Source organism: Polyergus mexicanus, unplaced genomic scaffold (assembly GCF_030449975.1).
Source record: "Polyergus mexicanus isolate NDT 795.1 unplaced genomic scaffold, iyPolMexi1.0 SCAF_6, whole genome shotgun sequence".
Taxonomy (NCBI): Eukaryota; Metazoa; Arthropoda; class Insecta; order Hymenoptera; family Formicidae; genus Polyergus; species Polyergus mexicanus.
Window position 1 is genome coordinate 4,238,467 of NW_027223326.1, and position 26,573 is coordinate 4,265,039.

The 26,573-nt window shown below is 36.1% G+C and overlaps 1 protein-coding gene across 1 annotated transcript in view; it reads left to right on the plus strand.

The window, feature by feature from the left end:
* LOC138934300 (uncharacterized) overlaps positions 1 to 25,252 on the plus strand; it is a 320,386-nt gene extending 295,134 nt beyond the window's left edge. The window contains exon 7 of the mRNA XM_070297926.1: positions 24,816 to 25,252. Within this exon, the coding sequence (XP_070154027.1) occupies positions 24,816 to 24,895 (80 nt within the window). The 3' untranslated portion in view covers positions 24,896 to 25,252. The remainder of the gene's footprint in view (positions 1 to 24,815) is intronic.
* Positions 25,253 to 26,573: the final 1,321 nt, after the last annotated feature.

The following is a 26,573-nucleotide window of genomic DNA, read 5'->3' on the forward strand; positions in this document are numbered from 1 at the left end:
ATCTTTTGAAAAATTATGTCACTTGATCTTACAAAGACGAAGACGTACGTAATTTTTTTTCTTTTGTTGCCAATTTATCATATGTACAGCCAGATAAACTATCCTACATGCGAAGCTTGGTGTCGTTAAAGAAAATACAATGATTACTCCAATGATTACTGCAATTTCCTCCTATTTGTACGCTTTTGTCACTATGACTAATTACAATTATGTGAAGATATTCTAAATATAGCACACTTTGTGTTTCGAAAGACACAAAGTGTGCTATATTTTCTCTTGCGATGCGTAAAAATAAATCCAATGATTCATCATTTAATTGACTTGTTATAAGCAAGACATTATTTTTTACTGAAGACAGGGAAGCAAACGTGTGATCTAAGAGCTTTTTATGTCTTATTATATCATCTTTAGTTATATCTCTTTTGTTACTCAAATGATTTATTATAATGCAGTCATCGTCTTGATCTTTATTTAGAGCAATAGTAACAGTATCAGTCATTGTTACTTCCATTGGCGAAACGTTCGGTTTGAATCGTTTGCTCTTTTCCATGCTATTTCGTTTACTTCGACTACATAACTTTCTTGCTGTTTCTTCTTTAGCTTTCATAATATATCTTGGAGAGGACTTGGTTAGAGGGCGTGTGAGTGAGTGGAGGCGTGCTGAATGCGTGCTTTAGTATGGGCTAAAATTTGTAAGTACAGGGAGTAAGAGAGATGTTTTTGTAAGGTAGGATAAAATAAGTGAATACGAAGGAAGCAGGGTGAGGGAAGGTAGGTGTAGGGGAGCAACAGTTTGGTCGTAATAGGGCAGGAAAGGGAACGACAAAGGATTGAGGTTAGAATGTCGAAACTGCCAATGTATAAGAATAGACGGCAAGAGTCGGTAAGGAAGGTATTTGCAAGAAGGGAAACCCATTGGAGGATGGTAAAGAAGGTACGGTAAAAAGAAAGGTAACGTTTGCACTTAAGGGGGATAAGGATAGCGGTTAGGAAGTTGAAAATGAAGAAGGCAGTAGGGGTGGATGGAATACCGATAAAAGCTTGGAAATTCGGAGGAGGTGCAGTGAAGAAAAGGCTGGTGAAAATACTGAAACAGATATGGAAAGAGGGATATATACCCAAGGACTGGAAAATGTCAATAATTGTCTCATTGTGTAAGAGAGGTGATACTAATAAGGCTGGTAACTATAGAGGCATATCTTGGCTGTGCTCGGTTTATAAGATATATGCTGAGATTTTGAGGAACAGACTTGAAGACGAAACAGAGAGACTGAGTTTGCTACCGGAAAGCCAGACAGGATTCAGAATAGGAAGGTCTACAATAGATAATAGAAATAAATATTGATTAGGGGAGGAAGCGTATGCCTGTGTATTTTGCGGTATAGGCAAGGATTGTATAAGTCATTATTTTAAAGATTGTGATGTAACTAAAAGATGGTTTATAGAAATAGATAAGGATGAGAATGAAGTAGAGGAAAAATTGTGGAACGATGTGTTAGATGATGCGAAAGGAAGGAAAATTTGGAAGGAGAAGGAGAAGGTTATAAGAAAAATAGGATTATAAGATAGTTATAAGTAGTTATAAGTGGTTATAAGGGTATGCATGAGAAAATGAGAAAGGGATGTGAGTTATAGGTATTGTGTAAACCAAGTCCACTTCTTGGCGTTAAGCTGAAGTTAAATAAAGATATATATTATGTTCATAATATATCTTGGATTTCTTATTGGCATATATCTATTATACCGACTGTCCAAGATTTCTGGAAGCATGCATTTGTTATAGAAGCGTATTAAGAAAGGGATCGTCCCGATTGCGCACATTACCGATCGGACACGACAATATTTCTCAATCGGGCACAGACCCAATCGGACATAGGCTCGGTCGGACACAGTCCCGATCGGACACAGGCTCGATCGGGCACAGATTCAATCGGACACAGGCTCGGTCGGACATAGTCCCGATGCGATACAGGCTCGACCGGACACAGACCCAATCGGACACAATTCCGATCGGTCACATATGGTTGCAATCGGACACAGGCTCGATCGGACACAGACCCGATCGGACACAGGCCCGATCGGACACAGGCTGGATCGGACACAGTCCTCATCGCGAAGTTAGATCCATCCTACCATCATTGTGTGGATGGAAAAGTGTATGCGTAGACACAGTGGGTTCCGCCTCCCCTACGGGGGGCTTCACTATCAAAAAACTAGACACATAGGTTTGCGTTGAACCTCGCTTTGCGTGGAAAGTTGTAAACCTATGTGGAACCTTACTACGCATTAAAAAGTATATGCGTGCAGACAGTATGTTCCGCCCCCTCCCTACGGGGGGTCCATTTCCGGAAGATATAACCTAATCCAAACCTATATATTAGGGGGACCGGAAAGTAATGTCGTTTTTTTACATTAAATTCAAACAGATAAATTTTTAACAAGTTTTTATTTTTAATCAATGATGTAATCGCCTTCGTTATCAACAATTTTTGCCATCTAGTGTGCAAATTTTCAATGCCGGATCGATAAAAATCAATTGGTTTTTGAGCAAAATATCTGGAGATGGCATTTCGGACATCATCCAAATTTTCAAATTTTTTGCCACTTAGAAAATGTTGTAGCGATCGGAATAAATGGAAATCCGATGGCGCAATATTGGGCGAGTATGGTGGGTGAGGCAATACCTCCCACCCCAATTTATTAATTTTTTCCAGGGTTCGTCTTGCGCAGTGCGGTCTTGCATTATCGTGTTGCAAAATAACGCCTTTTCTGTTGACAATCGCTGGGCACTTTTCAATTAAAGATTGATTTACTCGATCCAATTGTTCACAGTAATGGTCTGCATTCACAATTTATCCAGGTTTCAGCACTTCAAAATGAACGACCCCGCGAATACTCTACCAAACACACAAAAGCGCCTTTTTGGGGTGTAAACCTGGGTTAGCTGTACTTCGTGGCGATTCATTCGGAGGGAACCACTGCTTTTTGCGTTTTGGATTATCATAGAGGACCCATTTTTCATCTTCAGTGATCAAGCGATCAAAAAACGCTTCTGTATTGTGCCGCTGAAGTAATAAGTTGCATGTGGTGGACCGGTTAGCTTTGTTTTCTTCGGACAGATTATGCGGGACCCAAACACCTGCTCTGCTTACTTTACCAAACTGCTGCAAATATTCTTGGATGGTCGACCAAGGTTGGTTAAGAGTGTTTGACAGTTCCTCGATTGTCTGACACGGATTTGCTTCCACTTCCGCCCTTAACATGTCATTGTCTAAAGTTGTTGGTCTTCCTGATCGATACGAGTCGAAAAGATCAAAATTACCGGATTTGAACTTAGAAAACCACCTTTGGCATTTACGAATGTCTAATGCACTTGGATAAACATCGCAAATGTTTTTGGTAGCAACTGTTGCGTTACTTCCCTTGTGAAACTCAAAAAGCATACAATGCCGGACATGTACCTCTTTTGGTATTTGGCTGGCCATTTCACCATAAATTGCAAAAGAAAATTTAAGATTTAATTATTTGCGAATAAACAAGTCACTCTAACTTTAAAATGTCTTTGGCACGACTTCGAAGTACACAATGAGCTGATAAATGACAAACGAATATCGACATGCGCAGAAACGACCTTACTTTCCGGTCATTACTGTCTGATCGGGGCTGTGTCCGATCGGGATGGTGTCCGATTGGGCCTGTGTCCGATTGCAACCATATGTGTCCGATCGGAATTGTGTCCGATTGGGTCTGTGTCCGATCGGGTCTGTGTCCGATCGGGGAATATTGTCGTGTCCGATCGGTAATGTGAGCAATCGGGACGATCCCGACAGCACAAGGATGTCCTCAGGAAGTCCAAAGGGCATCCAGGACATACATGTGGGATATCCTGAGAATATCCCATTTTAATCCTCGGATCTCCTCTGTACGTCTTGAGGAAGAGTAAATGATAGCCGAATACTAACTTCTGGAGAATCGAGGGAGATCCTGTGGAACATCCTAAGGATTTCTATAGGATATGTTAGGGATATTTTTTGTACGTTTCAAGGAGCAAGTTTTAAAATTTAAATATAAATTAAGTTTCTGTTATTTACTGCCAATACTAAAAATCTAATATTAAAAATAGTTCATGTTGTTTAATATTTGAGGCTTTCGTGCGGTACATGAATATTTTAGGTTTGGCTTCCGGGTTTGAGTCGTGTAATATTTTTTAAACAATCCAATATCTGAATTTTTTTGCGTCGTTGGGATTGCATCAGAAATTGAATTGATAGAAAATAATTATTATACATTTATAATTTCTTGTCAGTTGCTCTTTGCAAGCTTTATATAATTCTCATGACCAAATCTCAAATACGAGTTCGCGGGTCGCATAGCGGTAAACAAATGAACTTGCGGTTGAATACTTTTTGTAAAGTTTTTGGAATATTGCGGACAATAATATTTCTCATGAAATATTAAGTAAATAATAATTTTGGATATATGAAAATGTGCGCATCAAATTCAATTGTTAATATTAAACGAAATTAATGTTAACAATTAATTGCGCATGTATATGTCCTCTGGAAATCCAAAAGACATCCAATATAATAGACAGGGCAGATATATCCTACAGACATCCAGGGGTTATCCAGTGGACATTTATAGGACATTAATACTTATTATAATACTTAAGATTTCTAAATTTAGATTATTAAATAGCCGACACAACTAAAAATAATTATGTATGCATATTAAATTTTTATAAATATATTTATAATAATATCTTAAAACATCCTACAAATGTTTTGAACCGTCCTGGACATATTCAGGACATATGATCTTGAGGATGTTTTGTGCTGTCTGGGTATGTATATTAATATGGATTATTCTGTATGATCAATAATAATTATCTTTGTATATTGTACATTATATATTATATACAAGGTGTCCTTCAAAATTTCGAAATTTAAATTTTGCAATGGAATAATTCTGGGATAAATATTTAGATTAACGTACCCACTTCCAATGACTTTGACTTTGACATATGTTGTCAAAGTCACTGTCCTGAGTAACATCCAAGAGGTTTTAGCCGTCGCTCGCAGTTCGTTAAAAAGTTATTAATAAAAAAAATTTGAGAAATATAGCAGTTATTTTAAGTATTCAAATGTGGAAATAGTACAGGTATGAATAAAGAAAAATTATTTAAAGGAATAAATCGTTGATATATTGAAAAGTCTTTTTGTGTTAAAACAGAAAATAGTTGCTTCGGTCCAAAACAAAATTTGTAATTGTTCTGTTCCACATGGGATTTCGACTTTCCATACGAAGCAAGATCTATCCTACACCTCCCCCCGTCCTTTAGCTTGAAACAAGCCAAAAGTACAATATATGCGTGGATGCAGTAGGTTCCGCCCCCCCCCGCCCTACGGGAGGGGGTTTCACTATCAAAAAACTAAACACATAGATTTGCGTTGAACCTCGCTTTGCGTAGAGTAACAATTGTGAAAAAGAATAATATACAATTTTTTATATCTTATTAAATGATATTTATTTTATAAATCATTTGTAAGAGGATATACATCTGCTATAATGTTGAAAAATTCATCAATACGTTTATCATAATTAAATTAACGTTTAAATAAAAACTCGTAAACAAAAGAAATTCTTAGCGAAAATATACTGACAGGGACGCAAATGTAAACAAAAAACATAAACACGCAAGTAAGATATAGAAAAAAAATCATAGACATAAATGCAAAAATTATGATACTTCAAAATCACATATCTCTGAAACGAGAAGAGAGCACTACAAAATTCAAAATGCATGTTACTTAGGAACGTACCCTCTATAATATATGTAAAAATCAAAACGATCTGTGAGGTGTAAATTAATGTAAACATTTACGCTTATTTGTTCCTCTATCCCAACTACTTTTACTTTAGGGAGATTTTTATTTGGTTCATATATTTTGTACTGCGTACCTAGTTTTTCTGTAAGAGCCTCTTTTAATATTTCCTTATCTTTCGTTTTCTCACATTCAAGTGTGATCCTTTCCTTTGGGCCTTTAATAAATCTGTTTACATTTGCTTCTAGATGCATAATATTTACGTTTTGTTTTATGATCTCTGCTGTGCTTTCTCTGTGCTTCTCTCTTGCTTTCTATCAGGTTGTAATTTCATTTTTCTTACTGTTCTGAACTGCTTGTGCGTATAATTTTATCACTTCTTGAGATACTACTTTTATCATTTTGTTTTTCATTGTTTTTCCTAACATTACTCGTCTTATCTTTTACCATTTCCTCTATTTTATCTTTTAAACATTTGATTTTGGTCTGTCAATTCTTGTGTTAATTTGTTCACTTGTTTTGTTACAATTTTTTCTATCATCACTTTGAATTGATAATTCATATATTCTGCTATTAATTGTTGTTTTAACTGTTTGAATTCTTCTCTCAATATCTTTTCCATTGACTGTTTAATTTCACTAATAGAGCTATACTTGTCATTTATTTTCATTTTATTGTTTAGTATATCTTTATGTTTATTATCCTTTAGTACTTCTGTAACGTTCTCCTCCGTCTCCTCCTCATCGTCTTTCCAGCGCTTTTTGATCTCTATCCTTATTATCTGCCGAAATTGCAACAATCTCGATTTGATCCCTACATGTGACCAGCTGATTCTTTGCATTAATCATCTTATGCAATTTAGCATATGACGGATGGAATGATTTTATACATAATTTATATTCATGTATAACTGATTTTATTTCTTTCCTACACAGCTACTGACTTTATTTCCTTCGGAGTATTTATCTTGTACTTCTATAGCACCCGCTTGTGCCGCCCATTTAAGGATCTTCGGCTTGATTGTTTCTTTTCATCAATTTTATTGATGCTAATATTAGTCGGGTCTATTTTCGTATGTCCCTCTATGCGCGCGCCACTGTCGTCGCGCCTCTCAAAGTCTACGCCAGCCATGCTTCGAGATTCCCGGTAAACAAATGACTAGATCGAATAATACTCAAATAGATCCAAGTAAAAATCCAATGGCAATCCAAAAGATTAAAAGTCCGATAATATGTCCAGCCGACCAGCGCAAGAGTGAATGCTGAAAAGTCAAGCAGGATAGCCCTTGACACCACGATACTAAAAAAGAAAAGCCCGAAAGGGCAAAAGATGGCAGAAAATCAATAGAGAACGACAAGAAACACGTCTAATTCAACTTACTAAGAGAGAGAGGAGGAACGGAGGGAGGAGGGAGGAAGAGGGATGGCGGGAGGAAGGAAGGAGAGAGAGAGAGAGAGAGAAGTACGAGTGAACGTGTAGGTGAAGATGCGAAGAGCATGAAGTGTTGCATAATACATACTGAGCGAACGATTAGAAATGAGATCGAGACTCAAGAGTAAAACAAAGCAGTAAATTAGTTGCGTGATGTCGCGATAGATAGAGCTGCAATCATATATGACAAGGACAGACATAATCATACTATCTTTGTCTCTTTTGTGCGTATAAGAGTAATATACATGTACGCACTAACATTATTGCAATTTCTCATATCTTCTTTCTCTTGATCTACTCTTCGTCTCTTTCTACTCACTCGCTCACTATATACTTTAGTTAGTTTCATGCTTTTCGTATATTCGCCTACATAGTCACTCGTACTTCTCTCTCTCTCCCCCCTCTCTCTCTCCCTCCCTCCCTCCCTCCCGCCCTCCTTACCCTCCCTCCCACCCTCCTTCCTCCCACCCTCCCACCCTCTCACCCTTCCCTCCCTCCCTCCCTTCCTCCCTTCTTTCTTCTCCCTCTCTCCCTTTCCCACTCCCTCTCCTTCTTCCAAGTTACTTTCTCTTTCTTCATTTTGCTATTCTAAATACATCTAAACATTATACTGTATTGTATAATTTTCACATTTGCTTTCAAAATAGTCTTTATGACATTTCATTATTACTTACAGCTAATTATTAATTTATAAATGGGAAAAAAGTTTGATATATTTTATCTATATTTACCCATGTTATCAAACTTGTATATATAAGGTAATATACAAATAAAATATTTCATTTCGACGTATAGACGATAAATATATGTCTATAAGCTTTGTATATATTTATAAGCTCGTCTATATTTATAAAAAAGCAGATTTTTCCTAGAGCAATAATAATGAATTTTATTTTTACATTATATGTCAAAATTTAGTTATTCTGCCAACATGCGTATTTGATAATATAAACTAATAAAATATCTACCAAACTTTTTTCAATTTATAAATTAGTGAACTGTAAATAATAATGAATAGTAATAAAGATTATTTTTACTGCAGAGAATACACATACATAAAAATATTATTATTATATTTGTGGGTATTTTATTTGGAATAGAAGATCTTTCGCTTTAGGTTTCGCTGTAGGTTATTACCCAACTATATCCTACTTGTAGGTAGACGAATAAACGAGTCGGTTATTTTTAAAACATATTAACACACATTTATTCTTTCATTGATTAATACATTAAAAACGGAGATTGCGGTTATACGCATATGATTTATTGTATAAGAACTTTCGCTTGCCCCCGCGTCTTTTAGTTTGTGTTGCAACGTCTACATATATTTTGAGCGGGCTCGTTTGCGTGGAAAAGCTCTCTTTTTTAAGCGTCCTTTGTAGTGGCGAAATCAACGGCGGAGGGTACCACGGAATTGGAGGTGTGATGCACTGAGTCGCTCGATGTCCGGGGTTATTGGCCGATCCTTACTCTCTCTTGGACAGAAACTCACGGGGCTGGATTTTGGCGGGCTAGCGCCGAAGAGCACCTGTAGCCGGGCCTCAATCTTCTTTTTCCTCCGGGGGCTACCCGGGAGGTGATTCTGCTCGATTAGCGGCAACGGAGTTCTTGTTGTCGATGGTTCGTCCCTGGCGTAAGGTGATCGAACTGCCAAAGCCAGAGAACATTGAGCGCCTGGAGCTGGAGGCGGCTGGGCGTCTTTGGCTGAAGGCAACTGGGTGCCTAAGGCTGGAGGCGACCGTACGCTTTTAGCTGGAGGCGACTGAGCGCCTTTAGCTGGAGGCGACCTGGCGCCTGTTCTTCGCTTGGCCGAAGTTTGACTCAACGGTGTTGGGCGAGTCTTGCGCCGTCGAGTTATTTCGGCCAAAGTTGGCAGCGTACTGACGCTTGGCTGTCGAGGTATCTTGCTGATGATGCGGCGACTAGCGCCGTTACTTCCAACGTTTAGAGCTAGCGACTTGTGTTTAGAAGAGTGGCGGCTAGCGCCAAAAATTTTCTATGTGACTCGTCGTGCTTTCTCCACAGGGGGTCTGACTTATATTCAGGGTTGGGAAAGTTACTTTATAAAAGTAACTCGTTACCGTTACCGTTATTTTTTCGAAAAAGTAACTCGTTACCGTTACTCGTTACCAATTTTAAAAAGTAACTCGTTACCGTTACAGTTACTAAAAAGTAACGAGTCGTTACAATTTCCGTTACTTTTTTACGATACAAACTAATAAATTATTTTGCATAAGAAAAACTTTTAAAAAATTGTAAGCAAGATTTCATTCAAGGTTTATTACAAAATAAATGATTAAATTTTATCGAAATTCTTTATTAATTTTTAATAAAATTTGTTGCTCCATCATTTAAATGCCCTCTTTGTGGTGTTAATACAGAGCCACCGATGCTAAACATTCTTTCTACAGATGCACTGCTTGGTAGAGCTGTATTATATTTAATAAAAAGTTTTTTAAGTTTTGGATAGTCGTTTAACATTTCTATATTACAATTATTTGATTTTAAAAACCGTTGCAATTCTTCTTGCTCAGATTCATTTTGCACCATTTTTTGCTCAAAAATGAAAAAATGATCGTGATCGTCAAATTTTCCAGCTTTTGGAGAATTTTCAGTTGATCGGATTCCCAATAAATCCTCCAAGTAATTTTCAGCACGTTTTCTTTTTTCTCCGGTTAACCAGTTTAACTTAAATTTTGGATGTAAACATGCTGCTATTATTAATTCTTTTGTTTCAAATATTGTAAGAAATCTAAAATCAAATATAGTAAATTAAGCGACATTGTTTGTTTTATTGAAATTAATACTTTTGAATCAATAGTTTAAAATAAAATAATATTTTTCAATTAAATCCTTATTTAAAATTAAATAACATATGTATTAATCAAATTAATAAGTTACCTTTTATTTAAACCTTGCTGAATAGCTTCAACTAATGAATGGCAATCTATAAGGTCAGATTTATTGAGATTTTCTAATTTTCGTTGCAAGGTACTTAGAACTGGTAGTAAATGAGAGCTCTGCTTTTCCGAAAAGATAAAGCTCTCATTGGATATCGCGCGTCGCGTCATCGCACTGGTCTGCAAGAGCCATAAGTTGATCAATCACATTCAAGCATTTTTACAACATAATAAGAATGCTAATTGGTCGATTTGCTTACGGCTTTACGGTTAAGATAAAAATTTTATCACGCACAATAGCAAGAATAATATCTTAAATAAATCAAAAAATTTGAAAAAAGTAACGATAAAAGTAACTGTTAAATTCGTTACTCGTTACCGAAAAATGTAACGAAGTTACTTTTTCCGTTACAAATAAAATTTGTAACGCCATTACCGTTACAGTTACCGAAAAAAAGTAACTGTAACGGTAACGGCGTCACAAGTAACGCGTTACTTCCCAACCCTGGTAGAAATGTAGATGGTGCCAGAGGTGAGACTGAAGATGAGAAGTCATCGCAGTCGATAGCATTTTCGTTGTCTATTTCGGACTAAAATCGAGATAAATATATATTATAACAATTAAAGAATAAAACTGAGGAATAATATAATATTATCATTATAATATAATATATTACCATCTGTTTTCTCTTGAGTGATACTGCAGATTTGTTTTCAAAACCCATCTCCATATTGAGATGAGAACGATTCATATGGAAATGCAAATTGGTCGTATTTCTAGCTGTCTTTACATCTAGCTGACAGATTTTGCATTTAGCAACTGTACCACTTTTTATAAAGTAATTCCAAATAGCACTTTTTGGCGGCACTACATGAAGAGATTTGTTATTATTTAATAATGCATAAAAAATAAGGTATCTCCTTTTTGATAATTATATATATATATATATATATATATATATATATATATATATATATATGAAAAATCTAAAAAATAATATTAAGAAACTTTTTCAAAGAATAAAATAGGGAAAACTTGCGCGCCTACTTTTATAGAAAGTGAGAGCACTTGTTAGATTGGAGGTTAGGAAATAGGGAACCACATATACTTTCACCTGATTAATAACTTTTTGAAATGTAACTCTGTAAAAATTACACATTAGAAAATTACACATTCATATGGAACAGATGAGTAAGGAATAATGAAATCTAGATAAAAAAATATACATTCGCTTATTTTTATCTTCACCTTGATGATAAATGTGTTCTGATATTCTTTATTCTTCTTTGTTAAATCATTAAATCGTTCCAAATGGCCACAATTAAATTTCGGTTAATGAGATATTAAATCTTTTTTCGGTATCAAAATCACAAATAGAATCTAAAAGTAAAACACGGTTGGTTCAAAGTTTGGGTTTTGAACTGACACTTGCTCGTTCACCCGAAAGTAAACGAGCAACATTCATGGGAGAATTAAAGTCTGGGTCTCTGTTTTTTTCACGCGAATACGGAAGAAAAAAACGATAAACAATCTTTGATGAGCTTGAAACCATAAAAGCATCAAATATTTGACTTTATGACTAATGAAATTACACCGTTGCCTAAACAAAGGATTTTTGCATAACGCATAATGAATAACGAATAAAGGTAGGTTCAGATAGGATACGTCAAGCAGCGAACAGCAATTCAATCAACAAGGCGATATTTCTACGCTATAAAATATATCGCCTCACTGATTGGATTGCTGCTCACTGCTTGACGCTTGTCGCGTCCTGTCTGAACCTACCTTAAGGAAATGCGCTAATCGTTTATTTCCAATCTGGGGGATAAAAATGCAGGATTCTAATTGATTCATTTATTCGTTATGTATTATGCATTATGCAGAAATCTGTGCTTTCCGTTTTAATTCGTATAAGAATCATCAGAGAACAGTCAAATCGAAAAAATAATTGTTAACACAAGCGGTCTAGATATATCGAAGATTGATATTCAAGGAGCAAGTATCGATACGGAAATATCGAATAATACAATATCGATACAAAATATCGATATTTGAATATTAAAGTATCGATATTTGAAATATCGATACTGTATCGCCCATCTCTAGTTACACCTCACCGATGACTTTGACCTTAACATATGTTGTCAAGGACGTGACCCTGTGTAACTTTTCCTTATAACTTAACCGGCGGTCTTTTATAGTTTCTGAGATATTTAAAGTTAACACTTGGGTAATAATATAGAAACAGAAGATACAGGGTGTTTCAGAACAATCTTCCATCCTTAAAATGACGTATTCCTGATACGATTCTAAGACGATTTTTCTTTTACCAAAATTTGAATTGAAGCGTAATTTTTGAGTTATAAGCAAAAATAGTTAGCAAATCACGCGTCGAGTACAGAAGGCAGCCAGGAGCGGCGCAACGCGCCGCAGCTGACCGTCCGACGTGTGACTACCACGCATGAGTCGCTAACTATTTTATTTTATAACATAAAATTATGCTTTAAATAAAAGGTAATTATTTACTATAACGGACCCAGCTCCAATCACGTTGACCTTGATATATGTTGTCAAGGACTTAATCCTGAATAACTTTTTCTTATAACTTAATCGGCGGTCTCTTATAATTTTTGAGATATTTAAAGTTTAAGTTGGATCGAAACGAAAATTTGGTTTAAGTTATACGACACGAAACGAAAATTTGGTTTAAGTAATCCACACCAAATTTTTGTTTTAAATAAGAAATAGGTTTGGGTTAGGTTATATCTTCCGGAAGTGGAGCCCCCCCGCAGGGGGGGCGGAACCCACTGTATCCATGCATATACTTTACAATTCAAAACGAGGTTCAGTCCAGAATTGTTGTGTGAATGGGAAAGTGTATGCGTGGATGTAGTGGGTTCCGTCCCCCCTGCGGGGGGACTCCACTTCCGGAAGATATAACCTAACCCAAACCTATTTCTAATTTAAAACTAAAATTTGATTTGGGTTAAAGGAGGAGGAGGGGGGGGGCGGAACGCACTGTATTCATGTATATACTTTACAATGCGAAACAAGGTTTAGTCCAGAATTGTTGTAAGAATGGGAAAGTTTATGTATGAACGTAGTGAGTCTCCCCTCCCCCTCTATTGTTGTGTTTCGTCCTGTAAACAGAGAATGTGTTGAAATCGATTTTTGAAATAATGCTAACATTGTGTATCCCTTAGATGAAAACAGTACATTTGCAACTGTAGAATAAATAAAATTTTTGATTCCTATATGTACTGATTTTTTCTAATATTATATTAATTATGTAAAGACCTTGTTTCACATTTAAATCAGGGTTCTGATGCAAATGGACCTCGTTTCTTGCGTGGAAATTACAAACTTATGTAAAAATTAATATTTTATTTTTCAAACTTTATTTGTTAATAACTTTTTAATAAACAATGACCGCCGATTAAGTTATAAGGAAAAGTTACTCAGGATTATGTCCTTGACAACATATATCAAGGTCAACGTGATTGGAGCTGGGTCCGTTATAGTAAATAATTACCAAATAAAATTTTGGTAAAAAAGAAAATGTCTTAGAATTACGCCAGAAATATGTATTTAAAATAACGTCACTTTAGCGAAAGTTATTCCGGATCGCCGCTCGTCGGATGCTGCGATCAGCTGATTGCTACACGCGATGTATGTATGGTGGAATGTGTGCGTAAAAGGAAGGAAGAGACAGATAGAGAGAGAGAGAGAGAGAGAGAGAGACAGACAGACAGACAGAGACAGACAGACAGACGGACAGACAGACAGACAGAGGAAGAGGAAGGGTAGGAGGGAATGAGGGAGAGACGTTTATACACACGCATGCACGTACGCATACATTTTTTTCTCGTTCTCTTTCTCTCTTTTACACAACACTCATACACTCTCTCATTCGGTCACTTATTCACGCACTCACTCACTCACCTGTTCCCTCACAGCGTAGCGAATCTTCATGGTACATATTGTCGTACACATCTCTCATACACATTATATGTATATGATGCACATAGTATTTAGAACTCATATAGTATTTTTGTTATAAAAAAATGGACAGACATGGGTAAAAAAAAGAAAGAGAGAGAGAGAGAGAGAGAATAGAAATGAGTAAGCGAGGGAATGACTGTACAACGATATATCGATTAATAATTCACATCAATCGCTAAATATTAGTGAGCATAAAGTATTGCTATGGAGAAAGACCTAACTATTTCTTTTTTTTTCTTACTTTTGGCACTTGTATAGACACTTGCCCACTTACACTCATATCCTCTTTCTCTTTACCCATTCTTCTCTGTCCGTCTCTTTCTGATCCGAGCATACTATATGTGTGTTATATATTATCTATATGCGATCTTTTCGTGAACTGGTTGTAAATATTTTATACCAGATGCGGTTTGCATGTGCGCTCTAAATATTGCCGAAATATTTGATCCCAGAAGCGATCTTTTCGTGAACTGGTTGTAAGTATTTCATACCAGATGCGGTTTGCATGTGCGCTGTAAATATTGCCGAAATATTTGATCCCAGAAGCGATCTTTTCGTGAACTGGTTGTAAATATTTCATACCAGATGCGGTTTGCATGTGCGCTTTAAATATTGCCGAAATATTTGATCCCAGAAGCGATCTTTTCGTGAACTGGTTGTAAATATTTCATACCAGATGCGGTTTGCATGTGCGCTTTAAATATTGCCGAAATATTTAATCCCAGAAGCGATCTTTTCGTGAACTGGTTGTAAATATTTCATACCAGATGCGGTTTGCATGAGCGTTCTGGTTAAAAATATATCCCAGAGGCGATTTACGTGTGCTGGTTATTGTAAAAAATATCCCAGAGGCGATTTACGTGTGCTGGTTATTGTAAAAAATATCCCAGAGGCGATTTACGTGTGCTGGTTATTATAAAAAATATCCCAGAGGCGATTTACGTGTACTGGTTATTGTAAAAAATATCCCAGAGGCAATTTACGTGTGCTGGTTGCTTTACAATATTTTGAACCGGATGCGATTTAATAATTATGTAAGATTAGCAATATAATCGTTATTATATATTATAATACATATATATGTATTGTGCCATTGTATGTATGTATGTATGTATGTATGTATGTATGTATGTACGTATGTACGAATGTACGTATGTACGTATGTACGTATGTACGTATGTACGTATGTACGTATGTACGTATGTACGTATGTACGTATGTACGTATGTACGTATGTACGTATGTACGTATGTACGTATGTACGTATGTACGTATGTATGTACTGCGTCGACTTTTCCTACCGTCTCGCGGCTGAGCGATAACCGCGGCCGCCGACTCGTTCTCTCCGTCGCGCGGGTGTAAATTGCGCCGACGAACAGGAGCTAATTCGCCGAATGGGAGAGGCGGAATGGTCGTTGACAAAAACGGGAAAAAGATCCACGCGCCAGGTGGGAACGGGATGTTAGGAGTTCCGCGCGTACCGTGACGAGATCCGAGAGATAATCGCGAGAATCGAACTTGGGCGCCAGATACGATCTTTCACGTATCAATTCACGAAACACGCGAAATAAACGCGAAAGAAATTTGTCGGAATTCGCCACGGGCTGACTAGCTCGCCTAACGGTAGAGGGGCCGGGCGAGTGTTGATCGAACGCGATAATTTATGCAAGAGGCGACAATTACGGAAACGACAAACACAACTGAAAAGAAACTCGCCAATTAAACAAAGAAATTAACAGATTTATTATAATAGCGGGAGCCGCAGCTCCTCGAGAATAGTAATGATAAACCACGCGGATATACGGCTGCAGTAAAAGAAACGCGGCTGCGAGACTGGGTGTCAGGCGCGGGGCGCGAAACCCCGTAATGCGTACGCCGAGACCGACCCGTTAGATCAGCCGGAATGTTCGCTCGGCTTGAATTACGCCTCGCACTGCGAAGAAATTGAATATTACGTTCTTCTATAATTCGGGTGCAAGACCGAATCAATTCTCGATATTGCCCCGCCAACGGCGATATTATCGCCCGCTATTACCGCGAAATTATTACGACGCAATTTAAGATTAACAGGCACTTAATACAACGCAGACATGCTTCGATTTCGGACGGACATATTACGCCGAATCGAATGCTCGGCACACACACGCACGCCATTCCTGCAAGAATCGCGAGGAAAGTCTCACCAAAACGCGCTCACAATTTCGAGACGCGGTGCTTTACAGCCGATATGATACGTCGAATTTACGCGATTCACACTCTCACGTAACCCGTATAATAATCGCGAAAGAAAGTTGCATCGGGCGTGTACGCACAGTTTCGACGCGAAGATTCACAAACGAGAGACAAAAACAATATAACAAATTGACGCGAAACACACTCACACTCAGACGACCGACATACAGTACGAACGAGTCTTAAACGCTAGACGTGCGAGACCCAACGCAAATATAATTTACGGAATCCGAATCTCCAGAGAGGCGACACACGGCTTATTAAAAACGCGAAGTAATGTCTCGATCCGCGGAAACCGATACTTTCGAGGCTCCGGGGCCCGAATCGCTTGACGACGTGGCCGTGACGCGAAAATGTACAGTAAAGACTCGGGCTTAGCCCGTACACCAAAGTACGAATTCACGGCGACGACGACAGAACGAAACGATTCCGGGCGCAATCGCGAGTGGCGAATATGGCGAAGGGCAACCTCACCGGTACTTTTCCTCCCGTCGGGACGGTCAGGGGTCGACGAAGTCCTCTCGCACTCACAATTCTTCGCCGTCGATCGCCGGGATACTCTCCGCTCGTTCACGCAGCAATGATCTCGCAATTGTTCTCGCCACAAACAGTCCTCTCGATTACGCCGTTACTCGCACGCAAGCTCACGCAAGCCTCTTCCTGGATCGTCGCGATCCAGAATCGATACTTGTGGGCCAGCCGGGGCTGCGTACACGGGGTGCGTATTATCGCGACCAATCACGCGTTATCACGCGTTGTAGCGGGCGGCGCGCGCCCCCGGTATTACGAACAATAATTCGCTGGGGCCCGTTCCGCGGGGCCGTCGCGAGGTCTAAGGCGAACGGCTTGGCCGGAAACATCGCTGCCACCTTTCTTTCCGTCTCTTCCGGGGCCGCGTCACGCCATCGGGTGCAGGATTGCAGTCCCTCCGCGGATCCGCACGGGCCTGAGCCCTTGCGCGAGGATTTTCTCGCTGTCCCGTGCGTCGCGCATCACGTGTGCGGGTCCGGATCCCGTCGTGACGTAGCCAGCTTGGCCGTTAGATAATTTGGATTTCCAAATTGCTGGCTCCTTGCCCCTCTAAGGTCTTCCTTGATTGGCGATCGTATTTTCCGTGACGTTTCAGCGACTCTCCGCTCCTTCTTCCGATGAGGCTCCCAAATAAATTATTCATACGAAAGAAAATCATAAACGAAATTAATATTAAGCTCGAAATCTCAATTAATGACGCCTCTCTAGAGGTAACGGTACGGTTCTCGCAATGATTCGACTGGCGCGGCCCTTTAGTCCGCGCTTTTCGATCGGAGAGGGACTCGGCGGACGCGCGCGAGACGGCAACGTCACAGTACGTACGTATGTATGTATGTATGTACGTATGTATGTATGTACGTATGTATGTATGTATGTACGTATGTATGTACGTACGTATGTATGTATGTACGTACGTATGTATGTATGTATGTATGTATGTATGTATGTACGTACGTATGTATGTATATATATACATATATATATATATATATATATATATATATATATATACAAACATAAAAGGCACACATATATATATAACAATACATGCACACACACACACACACATGGCCAAATATTATTCCTCTTGGAAAGATATATGGAAAGGCACACACACACACACACGCGCGCGCGCGCGCGCGCGCACACACATAAGTCCATATATGTAATGTGTGCAACTGTGTTCAAATATGCAATAAAGGCAGACACGTGTCTATGTTATACTGTTATCTATACGCTTAGATATGCTTAGATATGCGTGCGAGGCAATAGAGCAGTAGAAATACACGATGTTGTCCGATTTCAACATATTGAACACAATTCTCTTTCAAATATGCATAAAACATACAGAAATATTAATATCGGTAACAGCGGAACTAAAATTATTGATATTATCGATAATTTTAGTTACGCTTAGATGAGGGCGCTAACCCGTCGGAGTTCGGCCGTCGCTCCGGCATCCTCTTAAGTAAGTCATTATTATATGGAATGTTTATATCATTATTAATGTTTATATCATTATTAATGTTTATATCATTATTAATGTTTATATCATTATTAACGTTTATATCATTATTAATGTTTATATCATTATTAATATAGCATGAATTTTTGGAATATTTCACTATCAACAGTAGCAATTATTATTTGCAATTTTTCCATTATTACTATTGATATTATGAGAATCATTATTATTACGAAAATCACAAGATGATACAGAATTATTGTTGATTAATGCTGAAGATCGATTTATTTTATTTGTAAGCTTTCTATAAAATTTTATTTTATTCCTTGTCTCTAATTTATTCATGGCTAAATCTAGGTTAGAAAAATAAGTTAAACATGTGCTCGAATATTAAATATAACGAGATACTTATTTTAAAAATGAAAGTTTCGTCTAATAGTTCCACAAACACAATAAACTAATACATAAAACATAGAAATAAGTATGTATAATGCACCGAAACAACACTGCAACGGAATTTTGGCACGAAAGAATACAGACCAGTTGATCAGTGCTGTGTTGCGATCGTTGACATATAGGACGGTATTCATAGTCCATTCTTATTTCAAGACCATCTTAAATTTTAAGTAATGTCTTAAGATGCTAATACGGCTCTGTGATTGGTTTATGACATCTTAATATTGTACTTAAGATGTCTTAAATATAAGAACCGATTAGGGCTACATTCCACTAAACCGCAACGCTCGCAAGCATGATCTGTCTTTGTTTAACTTTCGATGAGAAAGAAGGATAAAATGATTTCACGAGCATTGTGATCGGCAAATGGAACATAGCCTATGAATACCGTCCATAGAAAGGACTGAGCATCGCGATAGCCAAACGCGCGCTCGCTGTAGAAAGAGAGAGGTATTGTGTGGGAGGCCTATGTTTATCTCTTAGCATCTTATTAGTAATCGCCTGTAGTGTCCGAACAAATGCAGAAGATGTAAAAGCAAATATTTACAACTTATATACATAAAATATGTAATGCGAGGCAAAAGTTCCGGAACGGCTAATTGTCCCAGACAGCACAAGGATGTCCTTAGGACGTCCAAAGCATAGAACATCCAGAATATACATGTAGGATATCCCATTGTAATCCTCAGATCTCCTCTGGATGTCCTGAGGAAGAGTAAATGATAGCCATATATTAACCTCTGGAAAATCCAGAGAGATCCTGTGGAACATCCTAAGGATTTTTATAGGATATGTTAGGGATATTTTTCGTATGTTTCAAGGAGCAAATTTTAAAATTTAAATATAAATTAAAATTATGTTTTGTTATTTACTGCCAATATTAAAAATCTAATATTAAAAATAGTTCACCGTTCTTTAATATTTGAGGCTTTCGTGCTGTACATGAATATTTTAGGTTTGGCTCCCGGGTTTGAGTTGTGTAATATTTTCTAAACAATCCAATATCTGAATTCCCTATGTTGGGATTGCATCAGAAATTGAACTGATAGAAAATAATTACATTTGTAATTTCCTGTCAGTTGCTCTTTGCAAGCTTTATATAATTCTCATGACCAAATCTCAAATACGTGTTCGCGTGTCGCATAGCGGTAAACAAACGAACTAGTGGTTGTATACTATTGTTTGTAAAGTTTTTGGAATGTTTCGAACAGTAACATTTCTCATGAAATATTAAATAAATAATAATTTTGGATATATGAAAATGTGCGCATCAAATTCAATTATTAATATTAAACGAAATTAACGTTAACAATTAATTGCACATTATATGTCCTCTGGAAATCCAAAAGACATCCAATATAATAGACAGGACAGATATATCCTACAGACATCCAGGGGTTATCCAGTGGACATTTATAGGACATTAATACTTATTATAATACTTAAGATTTCTAAATTATATAAAATAGCCGACACAACTAAAAATAATTATGTATGCATATTAAACTTTTATAAATATATTTATAATAATATCTTAAAACATATATCTAAACCTACAAATATCCTGAACCGTTCTGGACATATTCAGGATGATCCTGAGGATGTTTTGTGCTGTCTGGAGTCTCATAAAATATTGGTTTAATGGGAAAATATTTCAAACAAAAGTTGTAGAGGTTAAAAAATCTATTAGCTAGTGATAATACTTGAATTTTCGATTAGATATAAAGATGTATTTATTTGTTATTATATCAATGAGTATACATATTATATACAGCAAAGTATGTACATATTATGTATGTGCAATGTATGTATTTAGAGATTGTATAATATATGTCCAGGTAGCAATTTGATAGCAAATTGTCGCCAAATTGGGATCAAATTCGGTCAAAACTTGGTGACAAATCCAGTGCCATCTGTGTCCGCAATAAGTTCATGTTTTGCCTGCAAAGCCTGTTAATAATAATTTGCCTGACAGCAAATTGATGGCAAAAACCGAGCAAAGCTTGCTGACATGACTTGATGTCAAATTGACGGAATCGAGCAAGATCTGTGTGCGCAGGACAATCTGACGCCAGATTGGCAGCAAAAACTGAACAAAATCTGCAGCTTTTAGCCATTTATAAAATGATACATTAATAAATGGATTAAAAATCTCAATCTTAAATAGCAAAGTAGCGATAAATTTTAGTCATGAAATGATCAATTAGACATCCTAAGTTAGCTCTTATGAGACCCGAAAATGACGTCATATATTACATTCACGGAAAGTCATTTGATGTTCTTTTAACGGTAAAGATAAGACCAATTACAGTATTAATATATAATAATAACATATATTAATATGTTAAAACATATAGGTAAATTTAAATAATTTAATTTATTATATTAAAGATTTTTTCGGACAGAAATTGTCCGAATAAGTGAAAATCGAACAATTATTTGTCCGATTTTTCAAAAATCAGTTCAATATCCGAATTCCCTGTATGGGAATCGTGTCAAAAATTAAACTCATAAAAATAGATATATTACAATATTATTAGTGGCATTTTACAGACTTTATATACACTCAGGACAAAAACTTGAATACGGGTATAGATAGTGAATAACGCGCCGCGTAGCGATAAGCAATTGAGCTATACTATTTTAAATAATAGTTAATTTGCAGATTCTGTTCAGTTTTCTGATCTAATGTCAGTCATGTCAGCAAGCTTTGCTCGTTTTCGACTTCAATTTGCTATCAAATTATGTCAGCAGATTTTGTTACATTTCTGCTGGCATTATGGTGACATCATCGGATAAAACAGATCTTGTATCAAATTTGCATTCGTCTTGTCAACAAAATCTGTAGCAAGTTTTCATAAAATTTGTTTTTGGCAGACTTGGCTATCTGAGTGAATATATGATGTACAGAAATGTATATACATATTATATACAGTAAAGTATATACAAATTATGTATCTATATTTCACATACATTGTACAAACTGTATGTACATATAAAATACATCATTGAATATACATATTATATACAGCAAAGTATATACATATGTATGTGCAATGTATGTATTTAGAAATTGTATAATATATGTATATATGATATACAGCATTGTGTGTGTATATACATATTACATGCAGTAAACTATATAAAAAATTATGTATCTATATTTCTCATACAATGTACATATACAAACTATATGTACATATAATAAAATACATCAATGAATATACATATTATATATTGTAATGTATATTCAAATCATATATATGAAATGTATGAACATTCAATATACAGGATATTATTTTCATATCATGGAAGTAAAATGTATATTCACAGAATGTCCAATGTCATATGGGAAGTTTCGGAAATTACGAAAGTCTAATAAAATTTTACTTTTCGGGCCTTTTTGTCGGCAAACACTCGAATCAAATCGGCGAAATCCAAGTTTTTGGCAATTTCATTTTAAATTGAAAAAGTAGCTAAGTTAATAAATCTTGTTTGTGAAATCGTTGATCGTAGATATGTTTTTATTAACTTGAGTTTCGAAAAACTGCGTTCTCTACTAGCTACCGTTACAGATGTAATTATCAAATTATGAAACGCAGACCATATATTTGGATATAACTCTTGAATATTGCGCTATTTAATAAAGTTTAAAATGTAGATTGGAATAATATTATCCGGAAGAAAATCTTTAAGACGTGTGAGTTTATCATACAATAAATGACCATCTATATCAGAATCGAAATCGATAGTAAATTTTCGTTGGAGATCAGCACAGAATTTCAGCAGTTCATTTTTTTCAGATATCCTTTTTACATTGTACAAAAAAGACCATATTTCTGAATAGTTATGTAACTATTTGAACCTTTCTTTCATCGATATTAAAGAGGTGCCCAACAATTTATTAAAGAATTCAATTTCAAACTTTTTCTCTGGGGGTTCGATGGGTTTGTCCGTGGCCATTTCACCAGCCTGGCGTTTTATGCGTTGTACTCGTTTCATTGGCTTAAATGCTTAAAAACAGGCTCGATTTGTAGTTCTTTCGCCAGATTACTTGCTATTAAAAGAGCTTTTTTGAAACCAGTTTTTCGGTATTCTTCTAAAAAATTACAACAATTTTCCAGCATTTTTGTGCATTTACCGAGGTCTACGTTTTTTGATTGCAGAGATTTATTCGCATTGATTATTCACATTGATTTGAAAAAGTATCTCGTACCAAACAACTAAGGAAATTATGAAGCCAAAATTTTTCAACTGTTCTGCTAGAGTGATTGCCTCGTGCGAGATAGTAATATCACTTTTTTCAGTTTCATTAGCCAAAATAAAGCATCATGAACGTCACAAATTTGATAGCGGACTGCTTTTACACTGTTTATTTTTGCTTCCCAACATATGTCATCCAGTTTTTTCAAACTGTAGAGTCCTAAGTGATCAATTAGGATTTCCCATCGATTAATAGAAGCAGAAAATAGTGTAAACAATCTCTGCAAAATCCCAAACAAAGTAACTGACTTCACCGATGATTAAGCAGCATCATACAGTACGAGATTGTAGCTATGGCAGTCACACAGTGCAAAGAAAATTAAGGGGTTTAAATCTAAGATTCTTTTTTGTACACCAATATTTTTTCCATTCATGTTTGCTCCGTTGTCGTACCCCTGATCCCTACAATTTTGCAATTCAAGTCCGTGTTTATTTAATACGTTTAGAATCATTTCGGTAAGACCTGCGCCACTATAGTCACTGACAGGAATGAATTCTATGAAATGCTCTCCTTTATGCTTATGTTGTTATCTGATAAGTCACAATCGAATTCGTTATAGATTTTATAACTTGGAAATGAAGTATTTCATTTTAATTCAATATCATAAAAATTACTCCTGCAGGTATGTAATAAATGTTTTAACATTGATATAACTTAAGTTTAATTTTTATTTTATTGAGATAAGACATGATTCGATGCGCTTGTGAAAACAATATAATTTTATTATAGAAACTTTTATTTCCAATTAGATGAAAAATTACATATCCCGCCATATCCAACGAAGATCTAAGTTTAGGGCTTTAATTTACTCTATTATTTTATGAAATTCACAAGAATTAGCTGCCAATAGCTGCCTGTCATGGTGGTAGGCAAATAATTTTTTTTCGCATCCATGTGTTGCTCGATCGCATAGCCAGCGAGAGCGCTTCAAAAAAATTTAGTTTGTATACTTAAAATAAAATTTTCTTTAATTAAATAAATACATTTTGTTAATTTTGATATTTTTACTTAAATAAATATATACTTATAAATAAAAAGATAATAAAAATAAAATATAACAATAAAAATATTTTTTTTTCACTCGTATAATAATTTCATGTTATTAATACTTTTTTTTACAACAAGTTACAATTAAAAAACTTTATTGCTTGAGGAAATATCCGCGACAACGAATGGGGATCATTATATTTGTGTTATTGCCATTATGTTGCTGTTATGATGCTCTAAACGAAACAACAAATCATCAATCATTATATTGTTGATAGCATAATGTACCAGTATTGCTGATTGTTTGCTCTTGAAATTTCTTCAACTGATTACTTGTATAAGCTCTTACGTTGCTGCATTCAACGTATGCTACTTTGATGTTAGCAAATGTACAATAAACATATAATAGACAGTGCATTAGATTGCTCAACTATAATAATATTATAACATGATACTATAATAATACAATATAATATGAATACTATAATATGATCACTGGGAATTTGATTGTCTGGGAAGGCTTGAACAAGTTATGTTTATATAATGTTTTTTTTCTTTTTACTTCGTGCTTTATATTCGTACTCTTTGAAATATTGACATAATTAGAAATCACTATCATATAATTAAAAAACTATATATAAGTATATAATGCGTATGTTTGCTATGCTCAAGCAATTATTATATAAAACAAATTTTAATAAATAATTTTATTTGATTTCAGATAACTCTGCTGGCTACGTGTCAATTAATCTTTTATTATTATTTATACAATTAGCAATTTTCAATGCGTTTCATCAATAACTCGATAGGTAAGTTTAATATATAGTGGAATCTCCCCCCCCCCCTTTTCCCCTCCTCGAAATAGCGTTCAGTATGGGACTTTGGCATTCTATAATGAGGTTCCTCCTACTTCCTCAAACTCAAGGCCCTAGCAGCCGTAGTGGCCGCGTGAGACTTAAGCCAGTGTTCTACGGCGTGTGGTTCGTCACGACTCGTGATTTGCTTAGACTTGTTAATAAATCGCTTCACAAATTAGCAAGCAACGGACTATAACAAATCACATAGGTCCCATAGCGCATTAGCTCGTCTCGTTCGTGACTCATATAGTTTCGTGGTTTTTAGTTTGACATGGATAGCAAATGAGAAAAGATCAAGATTTTGATAAGTTCTTTAAACTAGCGGCCTATTTACCGATTCTCAACGGGAAGGAGCCACGAACCGCGAGTCGCGAGCAATAGCGAGCTGCGAACAATAGCGAGCTGCGAACAATAGCGAGCTTGGTTCCACGGCGCATGGCGCGGATGACTTGATATAGTTCGCCAAAACTTGCAGAGCTTCTGTGCGTCGTGGAACCCTGATTTACACGAATATGACCTTTCAAGTACACTGCCGAAAGCCGGGAGAGGACATTGCACAGGACAGGTCCACAGATCTACGCGCTGCTGCGCGATTGAATCGTTATTCCTAAACCCGCTATTCAAGAGTAGTCTAGTATGTAGAAGGGATGTTGTGTGTCTTTTCGTGATGCGCCATTTTAAAGTTCTACTATTCTGCTACTGTATCATAATATGCATTAATTATGTATGTTGTATGTATGAGGATTGCTTAAGGGGGGGGAGGAGAGGGGGAATGTTGTGTGCCCTTTCGAGGTGCGCCATTTCGAAGTTTCACTATTCTACTAATGTACTATAATATGCATTAATTATACGATAATTATGTATGTTGTGTATTTTATTACAATAAATTTGATGCCTTGTATATATACAGTGTCCTTGAATCATCATACAATACTTTTTTAATGATGTATTTGGCAGAAGTTAAAAATAGTGAAGTTAAAAAATCTAGAAAATCTAAAAAAATATGGAAGTTCAAATAGTTTTTTTGGATTATAAGTGATCAAAATTGACTAATGATATTATACTGTGTGATAAAATTCGTTAGGATTTATAGCTATGCTATTTATAACATTTGTTATGCCACTAAGGAAGAAGTTTTTTGGGATTTGTATGCCCAAAGGATTAGGATCTACGCATTAAGTAAGATACTCCCGGACTTTTATAACAAATGAATATATTTGTCATCACTTTGTTCACTGACTTGTACACTTATCGCGGATCGCGATTACAGTGATTGGGCGCAATACGTATGATAATTACTAATATTCAATAACGAGCAATAGCGAGAAATAATGAGAAATGATAATGAGCCAACAATAGTAATAAGCGAGCACCGGTTCGTCTTTAATACTAATTAATTAGGTTGGGGAGAATATGGTGATTCTAGCTGGAGCATGTTTCTTGCTTCATATTTTTAATATCCATTTGTTAATTTAATCTTTCTCAATCTGATTTTCCTTGTGCTATATTCCTTATTTTAATATTTAATGTTTAATTTCGTGAATTTTTAAATCTTTTTGTTTTACTTTCTATTAAGAAATTGATCAGATTACGATTTCAAACATCAAAATTGCTTTAATTAC